Genomic DNA, 10,914 nt, shown 5'->3' on the forward strand with positions numbered 1-10,914 from the left:
CGTCATTTCTCGATTCGAGTCAACCACTACCACGAGCCATCCCCGGCCGACCAGCTCTGGACGCTCTGAACGCCCGAAACGAACCTCTCGAGGTCGAGAGCCGTTTGCTGTCGGCGACGCGGCGGACGGAACAGGCAAGGGCAGTTACTTCTTCTCCAACAGGCGGCGGGCACCTGGTACCCGCTGTGCGGACAGGTTCGTCACGTTCCCAACTGAGCCGAAGCCAGTTCGTCTTTGCTTCGCCTCCAGCTCGTTAGCTTGCGCCTCCGTGTCCGGTGAGTTGTCCCCCGAGCCCTTCCCCCGTTCCCCGCGACGTCTACGCGTCGCTCCCTCGGTTCCTTTCTTCCAAAGTCTTCTCGTCTTATCGATTCCGCCGGATCCATCACTTCCGCCAACTCCGCACCCCAACCTGTGCCCGCGGCAAACGAGGAGGCAGCCGAGCCGCGTGTGCTCCGGTTTGGGCAACCGCCGCAGGTTCGCGGCACCAGCCAGCCGACCAGCAGAAGATCTCCGCGTCCCTGAGCGCCACGCCACAGCGAATCAACCGTCGCCTTTACCAGCTCGCTCCTCCCGTATTAAAATCCCACCCCTCCCATTTCCGTCTCCCCACTTCCTTCTCTCGATTGAGTTCGATCAGCAAAAGCTAGGCGCAACCGACCACCAGCAAGTCCGCCATGGCTTCCGCTTCCTCGAATGCCAAGCAGAGCCTCTACCCCGAGGTGAACCAGTCCCACCCTGATCTCAACACCCCCTTCTACTCCGCGCCCACCACCTCCACCTCCACCGGCAGTTCCCTCTACCCCACCGTCGACCCCAACAAGCTCGCCGAGAACCTCTTCCCGGAGACGGCCGAAGAGGAAGCCGCGCCGCCGCCTCCAACCACCGAGGAGACCATCGTCACGGTCCCGGGCGCGCAGCTCCACCTCGTCGACCCCGACCGCAGCCTCGACCTCGGCGCGGGCACGCTCTCCGTCGTGCGCCTCCGCCAGGGGGACCACTCCGTCGCCGTCCTCGCGCGCCTGACCCCCGAGAAGCCCCACCACCGCCGCGGCCTCTTCCGCCTGTTCAGCAGCGGGCGGTCCGGCGGCGATGGAGCCGAGCACGAGCCCGTCCAGTGGCCGCTCACCCGCGACGTCGCGGCGGTCAAGCTCGACGCCGCGCACTACTTCTTCTCGCTCCATGTCCCGCACACGGACCACCCGGACGACAAGGAGGAAGGCGACGAGGGCGCGGACGAGGCGGAGGCGGCGCTGAGCTACGGCCTTACGGTCGCTGGAAAGGGGCAGGAGAAGGTGTTGGAGGAGCTGGACAGGGCCCTGGAGGAGTACACCACCTTCTCGGTGAAGCAGGTGGAGGCGGCGGCGAAGGAGAAGTTGGAGGTGATGGACTCGAGGGCGGTGGCCGAGATCACGCCTGAGGAGGCTGTCGGGGATAAGAAGGAGGTTGTGGAGGAGAAGTCGGCGGCGTTCTGGACGACGATCGCGCCGAACGTGGACGACTACAGCTCGTCGGTGGCGAGGCTGATTGCGCGAGGCTCGGGGCAGCTAGTGAGGGGCATCATCTGGTGCGGCGACATCACGGCGGAGGGCCTGCGCCGTGGAGAAGATGTAGTGAAGAAGAGCGTGGGGCCCAGCGCGAAGCCGACGCAGGTGAAGCCCAGCACCCTCAGGAGGATGAAGAGGTAGGATGGTGAAGCACCACTCGCATTTATCACGGCTAACTGTTAATTTCATTCGTTTGCGCCGGTTTCCCCTAAAAGGGGAAGACTTACAAATATGGAATCTATTTATTGAAGTAGATTATCCATTTAATTTAGAATGCGACCGTTCTTGTTAGATTGCAGCATTTTAGACAGTACATGAGTTATCTTAGATAGGATTTGAATTGCCTTACTGTTAATCTTGTATGTTGTGGTAGGATCAGACAACTTACAAATAGCTCTCACATAGTAAATGTTTCTTAGATGGAATTCCCTTCACCTTTTTTTTTCCTTTTTCCAAATGCCAAGTAAATGTCCCATTCGTATATAATCATGTCAATTATTTCTTCAGAGGGTTGCCATCCATCCTTATTAGTTGATTGGTGGGAAATTAACCCTGAACTTAGCCATTGCCTGCTTTACGTTCGCCATTCAGCATCTATCATTTACATATTTGCATCATATTGTGAAGGCACCTAGCATTTCTTGATAACGACCACTGATATTTTCCTGCCTGATGTTGCCCGCTATGATCGTATTGAAAAATGGTAGCAAATGCTTGTGAGCGAGATGCAAACCAGGATTCTTATCGGAGCATCTAACTAGTATGCTAGACTGACTGTTCAGTCAAGCATGTCACTTGTTATCAACATGCATATGTAGAAGTTATACAGCAGCATCTGTTATTGCCATCTCTTTCAGTTGATTGGTGTCCGTTGCTATTAAATCACTATGGTAACCAATTCTGTGTCCCCCTTCCTGTTGCTTATGATTCTGTCTTCTTTCTCAGGGCTAGGAGGGTTACAAAGATGTCCAACAGGGTGGCAAATTCAATCCTGTCTGGCGTTCTGAAGGTCACAGGCTTTGTCACAAGCACTGTGATGAACTCCAAACCAGCACAGAAGTTCTTCAAGTTGATGCCTGGCGAAGTCATTCTTGCTTCACTTGATGGATTTGGTATGTCTGCTTTACCTTTCTTTAAGATTTGCTTCATCTTTCGTGCTGGTCTGTATGCTTCTGGAGGGATTGAATCTATGATGAGTTACAAAACCAGCAGATAGGATTGATCTCATATAGGGATTTGGAATTGACACCACTTCGTCCTGGTCTGTATGCTTCTGGAGGGATTGAATCTATGATGAGTTATAAAACCAGCAGATAGGATTGATCTCATATAGGGATTTGGAATTGACACCACTTCACAATGTTCAGTTTTTGCTGCATTGCATGTTATGATTGGTTAATTTACTGCTTATTTGATGTTCAGGTAAAGTATGGGATGCCGTTGAGGTGTCGGGCAAGAATGTGATGCAGACATCATCAGTTGTGACAACTTCTGTTGTAACACACAGGTAACATACAGTGCAATCGCATAACTTTTTAGGCTCTGCAGTTTTTTATTGAGGTTAAGCAGTCCCTTTTTTCTCAAACTATGTAACTGCAACCTTTTTCTGTTAGCAAACTCTCCATGCCATGTTCTACCAAAGTTAGCACTTCAGCAGAAAGTTCCATATGATGTATTCTTTTCGAAATCCGCAAGTTCCATATGGTTGTAAGTATTCTTTGAGAAGATCAAATTCAAATAGAAACGTCTTCAGTATTAGCATATACTGGAACTACAAAATGAGCAAATAAAAGATGTTCTAAGAAAAATAGCATGGCAGCAATGAATTAGAAAGCACCACTCCTATGAGAAGGCGTTCGGAAACAGGAAATGCACCTTCTGTTTTTTGATATTTTGTTTTGAGAACACGGTTATGCAACAGCTGCTACCTGAAAATATCTTTTCCGGGGTGTTATATGGCAATTATTTGACCAAGATCATACTTTCAATACAGCTACATCGTGGACACTAATGTTTTGACCTTTTGCAGATACGGTGAGCAAGCAGGGGAGGCCACACACAATTACCTTCACGCTACAGGAAATGCTCTCGGAGTAGCGTGGGCTGTGTTCAAGATTAGGAAAGCACTTGACCCCAAGGGCAATATGAAAAAGTCATCGATCGTCAGCCAAGCAGCGCATGCTGTGGCCAAAGAATCAATTACCAGGCAAAAGAAGAAATGAGCTGACCACGCTGACGGTTCCATTGTGCCTGTAATGTAATCTGGTGTTCAGTTAACTAGGAAGCTCTGTGTGAGTTGTTTGCGACTGTTGACATAATTGATTTTGATCTCTTATTTTCCCTCTTTTTTGCTCCTGGTTGGGTTCATTTTGTTGTACATGACTCTGAAACTTCACGCGTATGATTCGATGTTATACATCCTGTAAACTTTAGAGGCTTGGTTTATGACATGGGGGACAGTTTCACCAACATTCTGAGTGTTCTTGGTAGAAATTTCTGATCTCTGATGCTGCTTCATCAGTTCCGCACTCCTTGAGCACCGGCCGCGCGGCCGGAAAGTGTCACCAGCAGCGCCGCACCCGCACCCAGATCAAAAAAAATTGCTGCCCGCGCCGCGCGGCCAAGCCGTCAAGGCCAACGATCCGATGCGCGCGTCGCGGAGCCACCTGCCTGCGACCGGCGACGTCGACGCCCTCCTCCGCCTCGTGGCCGCCTGCCGCGCGCCCGCTCACCTCCCGTCCCTTCGCGCCGCGCACGCTCGCCTCCTTCTGCTGCTCCACCCATCCCATCCCTCCGCCGCGCCCGCCCGCGTCAAGCTCATCCAGGCCTACGCCGCCTGCTCCGCGCTCCCCGCAGCCCACGCCGTGCTCGAGTCTTCCTGCCCCCTCGATCGCGGCGGCACCACCACCACCGCCGTCTGCTTCAACGTCCTCATCCGCGCGCTCACCGCCGCATCACTCCATCGCGACGCGCTCCGCCTCTTCGTCTCCATGCGGCCGCGGGGCCCCGCCTGCTTCCCCGACCACTACACCTACCCGCTCGCGCTCAAGTCGTGCGCGGCGTCGAAGGAACTCCTCCTCGGCCTCCAGATCCACTCCGCCGTCGCCAAGCTCGGCCTCGACGCGAACCGCTACGTGGCGCACTCGGCGATCAGCATGTACGCACGGTGCGGCCGCCCGGAGGACGCGTACAGGGTGTTCGACGGAATGCAGCACCGGGACGTCGTCTCCTGGAACGCCATGATCTCTGGGTTCGCTCGCGCGGGTTTGTTTGAACGTGCGGTGGAGGTTTTCAAGGAGTTTGTGGCACTGCAGTGTTCAATCCCCGATGCCGGTACAATGGCAAGCATCTTGCCAGCTATGGGGAATGCCAAGGCAGAGGACATATTATTCGTCAGGAAAGCATTTGACGAGATGCAGTTTAAAGAACTTATTTCTTGGAATGCAATGCTCGCTATATATGCTAACAATGGGTACCATGTTAAGGCTGTTGAACTGTTCTTGAGGATGGAAAAGGACGGGATTGGGGTCAAACCTGATTCAGTGACTCTGGCAACAGTTCTTCCTCCATGTGGGGAGCTCTCAGCATTTTCGGTGGGAAAACGGATCCATGAGAATATCAAGAGGAAAATGATGCTCCCTAACTTGTTGCTTGAAAATGCTCTATTGGACATGTATGCTAACTGTGGATGTTTGAAGGATGCTAGGGAGGTCTTTGATTCCATGAGTGCACGGGATGTGATATCGTGGACTTCAATCATATCTGCTTATGGCAAGCATGGTCATGGAAGAGAGGCTGTTGATCTTTTTGAGAAGATGCTAGGACAGGGTCTGGAACCTGACTCTATTGCCTTCGTTGCTGTTCTCGCAGCATGCAGCCATGCTGGTCTTTTGGATGTTGGAAAGCGCTACTTCGGTTCTATGACATCCAGGTATCACATAACTCCTAAAGCAGAGCACTATACTTGCATGGTGGACCTTCTTGGCCGCGCTGGTTGTATAAGTGAGGCATATGATTTCATCACGACAATGCCTATTGAGCCAAATGAAAGAGTCTGGGGAGCCTTATTACAAGCTTGTCGAATTCACTCTAATATGGACATTGGGGTTGTGGCAGCAGACAGTTTATTCCGATTGGTACCTGAACAAACAGGATATTATGTGCTATTATCTAATATGTATGCTAGGGCTGGGAGATGGGCTGATGTTACCTCGGTGAGAAGTGTCATGGCAAACAAGGGTATCAAGAAATTGCCTGGTGCTAGCATTGTTGAGCTAGGGGATCGGGTTCACACATTTCATATTGGTGATAGATATCACCCACAATCTGAAATGATCTATCAGAAATTGGATGAGCTATTGGGAAGAATTAGGGGAATGGGTTATAACCCAGAGGTGGAGGCCACACTTCATGATGTTGAAGAAGAAGACAAGGAGGGTCATCTTTCAGTTCACAGTGAGAAATTGGCTATTGCATTTCTCCTAATAAACACTAGTCCAGGGACACCTATCAGGGTAACTATGAATCTCAGAACATGTGGTGATTGCCATTTTGCTGCAAAGCTGATCTCAACAATCACCAGTAGAGAGATTATCCTCAAAGACACCAATAGGATCCACCATATAGTACAAGGAGCTTGCTCATGTGGGGATTATTGGTAGAGGATTTAGGATTATCATATACACGGGCTGTTGAGTCAAGCGTGACTATTGAAGAGAAAGGATCTTTGCTCTTTCAAGCACAAAGCCTCAATTCACCTGTCGTCAACTTGTGCCTGATTGGATTGAAAGGATGATAGCTATGTGGATCGAATCTGTCACAGAATTGCAGCATCTGGGTTCTAACAGAGTCAAAAAGAAAATAAAAGCCTACCTAGGCGTAAGCACTTGCAAAAGCAATCTATCAGAAAGACTAAACAGAAGTACATAAATCAATTATCAGCTTTCAATTGTTATTCAACTTTTGTGAAGCAGATGCGTATAATGGATTAATGGGTGGACATCTAGCACTAACTTATACGAGAACATTCAGCATTTGTCTGCTCAATTATACCTGCCTATCATCTTCCAACTGAACAAGAACCTGTGGAACAGAGATGTTCAGGAAGCTTGCAAGCAATGATATGCCACTACTTCTTTAAAGTGTCAGTTTCTACCGTCCCAACAAATCTTAGGAACAACAGTCACAGAAGCTATTACCCCTTGGCTCATGCTAAGAAGTGACATGACTGTCAATCAGCATCCCACGCAGTTCTCCTCTATTCGCTCCCAAGAAAATCACACTATATACATGGCAGTCCATTTTGCAATAATGCATCCTATATTCCTATTAGATAGTCAGGACAGGCAAGCAGTTCTAGAGTGAAAACTAAAAAGGATTTCTATCATGTTGTCTGCGGCAGGAATCCAAGGCATGCACTTCTCTTTTCTATCACTACTTTGTTGTGGTCATTTGAGTTTGTCATGATTGCAGGTTGTGTGTCCATGTCAGCTTGCAAATCGTGCTTATTTAGCATTCCACGTTGAAGTACAAAAAAATCACAGCTTATCTTTCAGTACCTTTATTATGTGAATTTAACTTACAAAATTCATGTTGCTTGAATAAATGCACGGGAATATATAATTATCAGTACTTTTCAGCAAGACATTTCCAAATGAAATGTAATTTTCTGGGCACTATACTTTCTCTAATCATCCATGCGTTTTTATTTTAATTTGTGGCCTTAAAAAATATTGAGTGTCTAATGGGTAAAATAGGGCATATGAAAAAGATGGTTTGTACCAGGTCAACAAACAAAGGTAGTGTGGGATTAAGGTGAAAAACTGGAAGTGTATCTTCTTGTATGGTCGATGATGTGAACAGTAAACACTAATCAGCATCATTAGCTGCATAAACTTTGAAGCTCTATTGCTGCAAGGACGCAGATCACATCCCTCCCAACACCGAAACAGCGGAAACCTCTCCAGCTGACCTCCGCTTAGCACTTGTGGCTCCGACAGATGCTGTCGACAACCTTGCTTGATTTCTCCAGTATGGTTACACAGCTCACATTGATCAGAAGGTAAGCTTGGTTTGTCTGAGATCCCAAGTCCAACTGGAATATCCATCACGTTCATGTGATTTTTTTTCTGACAGTAGGTTCAAAAATATAAAGCATACTTGTTGCATTGAGGTCATTAAAAATATGATAGTTTCTTCTGTTTCTTTTCGAGACAGTATATGGTCTGTCTTTTAATGCATGTCCGAATTGGCATTATTTTGCTTATTTCAAAGCTAAATGTACTTTCAGGTTCCTAAACTGATGATCCATTATGATTATGTGAAAAAGAAGCTGGCTATTGCACATGAAATTGATTTGATTCCCCCTGAAGGTATGCACGAATTTGTGAACTACTCATTATTAGACCCCTGGCCCTGGGTTCTAACATATCTTGTTTGATCTTTACTTATAGGCTGCACCTGATAGCAATCAACTCAGATGACTCACATGTAGATGGACACGGTGCCGTCAGTAAGATATGTTGAAACCAGACTATTAGTGTTGACTGTTGATACCTTTTTTTTATCATAAATGTTCTACAATGTGTCCAGTGTTTATTGCAAAACCAGTTTAATGTATCCAGCATCCTGATACACTGAAATGTGCCATGAGCTGCCTAACTGCAGAAGTAGTGCAGTATTTGAACGAGTGAAAATGGCATTTTCTGTTTGTTCTATAATCTATAGTCTACATGGACCATCCCAGACCAGGGATATTAATCGTGCACTCTGATGCAGCAATCTTGTTGCGGTCTTGCCAACAATCATCGACTACAGAACAAATTTGTGATGGCTTTGCATGATGCATTGTATGCAGAAGCGCAGGCCTGTTTGGCAGCTATAACGATCAAAACAGAGCAAGGTATGACTTGCATCCAACTGGAAACGCACTCTTCCATCGTATATTGGTTTAGATTGGGGCCTGGATCAATACATCGCATGAGAAGTCCAAATAAGAATGACTACTCTTGTCAGAGATGATGATTGTCAGTTTTATTTCTTCACCTTGCTAATATTTTCGTAGATGGTTTTCCATTTTTTCCACTTTGTCTCACTAATTCTTCACAATGTCCAGTATAATACCTATGCAGCTCAAGTTGATGAAAAGGTAAAGCTTTGTTTGTCTGAGATCCAAGTCCAATTGGAATATCCACCACAACCATACAACATTTGTCTGTCTATAGGTCCAAGAAGACAAAGCTCATACGTTAATCGTGGATGCCATCACAAAATTTGTTAGTTTGTTCTGTACCTGTTCGAGATAGTTTATGTAGATATATTTTTGGCTTCTATGCATGTACAATTTGGCTTTGTTTTGCTTATGTGAAAGCTAAATTTCAGGTTCCTAAACAAAAGACCTATTATGATTATGTCAAAAAGAAGTTGAATGTTGCAGAAGAAATCGGTGTGATTCCCCCTGAAAGTACGCACAAATTTGTGAACAATTCGCGTGATTACATGTTTATATAACCAGATAGTCCCATGGGTTTAATAACACATCTCGTGTAACAGATTATGTAGCAAACAGCTCAGATGCAACACATAAAGCAGGGAGGTGTTTGCAAAGCAATTCCAACAAAAGAAACGGGACAATGGGTATTGAACATCCAGTATTAACTTATCTAGCATCCTATAGGATGCACTGAAATATATGCACAACAAAACTACTACTACTTCCTCCCTCCAAAAATATAACTACGTTTAGTTTTTTCAAAAGTCAAATCTTTTTAACTTTGACCAACAATATTTCTAAAAATAATTTATTTCAAATAGAAAAGGTTACATATTATATTTATGTTATCAGTTTCTATGATTATTTCTCTATTTACGGTTAAAGTTGAAAAGATTTGATTTTGAAAAAATCTAAACGTAGCTATATTCTGAGACGGAGGAAGTACGGTATTGGAACAAGCTCACATCACATGACATTTTCTTTCTTTTCTGTAGTCTATATGGATCATCATTCCAGGCCACAGAGATCAGACGGTTGACTTATTCCTGATGCTCACTGATGCAGCAAACCTGCTGCAGTGTTTCTCCAACCTTGAATAGGTTGGTACTCAGCTGCGCGCATAGCTCAAACATGTAGGCACCCACCCCTGCTGCTGTGATATTCAGATATTGTCCTGCTTTGTTCCCTGGTCCTTTCATGTGTTGCTTGAGATGAGGTGTTGTCTTATGGACTTAGCCGAATGACCCATTGCCGTTTCATTTGCAATTTTTTGCTCCGTGTGCTCTATTTTGTACCAGAAATAAAAATGTGAGCTGATCAAATGTCAGCTTACCGCTTTTCAAGAAGCATATGACGCCTGCAACTGCCAACCAACACCTCTCGCCGGAGACACCCACAACAGCCAAACCTCGCCCCCCATCTGAGGGGTTCGAGCATCCCACTCCACAGCCTACCACCATAGGCCAGCATAGGTCGCCGACTACCTCACATGCTCCAGAGGAGGCACTTGACCGACTCTACTAATCGGATACTGAGGAGGAAAGCCCCGGCTCTCGTCACATCAATGAGCGGGCATTCAAGACGGAGGACAGGAAGCAGCAGCACAATGGGGACAGCACAAGCGGCGACACGGCACCGGAGCATCCTCGTCGGATTCCCTCAGTGGTGATAAAGCCGAGCACTCACAGAGTTTCGTACAAGGACGCCCTATTGAATCCAAGGACCTTCAAGCCAAGATTCCCGAGCGTGCCGTCTGATCACATCAAGCAAGCTTGACTTCATGAAGAGAGAAGAAGGCCATCGCGTAAGAGGGTGGCTTCGGTATGGTCTCGGTTTGGAGCTGGAAAGACAAGCATTCATGACCGGATAGGGGGGGTGGGTGAAGCAAGCTCAAGCAGCAACACACTGACCAGTGGCTTCAATTGCTCAAGGCAAAAGTTGGCTCCCGCTGCTTCAATTGCTTTGCTCCTGACCACCACATTGGAGTTTGCAGAGACCCGCCGCGGTGCCTCCTTTGCTTGCGCTCTGGCCACAAAGCTCGCCACTGCCGTTCCACCTCACGACCACCTGTTGCTCCCCTCGCCGCCAAACCCAACACCGCCGCTCCAGCAACCGTCTCCGCCAATTCCTACTGCTGCCCAGAACAAAAGCTTCCTGAAGATCTCTTCTCACGGCAACGCCATACGGCCGTTGTGAGGAGAGCAGCTATCGTGCCAATGGAGTCGAAGCTCATCCCTAGAGCGGCCAAACGGAGACCTGACCATGTCACGGTCTGTGTGCCGTGCTCGGCTGCTACGAGGGAGGAGGAAAGGATGTTGTCCTTGACAACGCTCATCGGTGTTCAGCTGGATAGCCGTGCCAAGCTATCCAGCCAGGTGG

General features: G+C 47.7%; 2 protein-coding genes across 2 annotated transcripts; both read left to right on the plus strand.

Moving 5' to 3' along the window:
- The first annotated feature begins 356 nt into the window (after positions 1-356).
- Positions 357-3,983, plus strand: LOC101780138 (protein EARLY-RESPONSIVE TO DEHYDRATION 7, chloroplastic). Its single transcript, XM_004984987.4, has 4 exons — positions 357-1,681; positions 2,490-2,656; positions 2,967-3,051; positions 3,574-3,983. Exons 1-4 carry the CDS (start codon positions 675-677, stop codon positions 3,764-3,766), a joined length of 1,452 nt encoding a protein of 483 aa, XP_004985044.1. The 5' UTR covers positions 357-674; the 3' UTR covers positions 3,767-3,983.
- Positions 3,984-4,096: 113 nt separating this feature from the next.
- Positions 4,097-8,260, plus strand: LOC101780533 (putative pentatricopeptide repeat-containing protein At3g49142). Its single transcript, XM_004984988.3, has 3 exons — positions 4,097-7,605; positions 7,834-7,915; positions 7,997-8,260. Exon 1 carries the CDS (start codon positions 4,190-4,192, stop codon positions 6,203-6,205), a length of 2,016 nt encoding a protein of 671 aa, XP_004985045.2. The 5' UTR covers positions 4,097-4,189; the 3' UTR covers positions 6,206-7,605; positions 7,834-7,915; positions 7,997-8,260.
- The last annotated feature ends 2,654 nt before the right edge of the window (positions 8,261-10,914 follow it).

The sequence above is a fragment of the Setaria italica genome, chromosome IX (assembly GCF_000263155.2).
Source record: "Setaria italica strain Yugu1 chromosome IX, Setaria_italica_v2.0, whole genome shotgun sequence".
In the NCBI taxonomy this organism is placed as follows: domain Eukaryota; kingdom Viridiplantae; phylum Streptophyta; class Magnoliopsida; order Poales; family Poaceae; genus Setaria; species Setaria italica.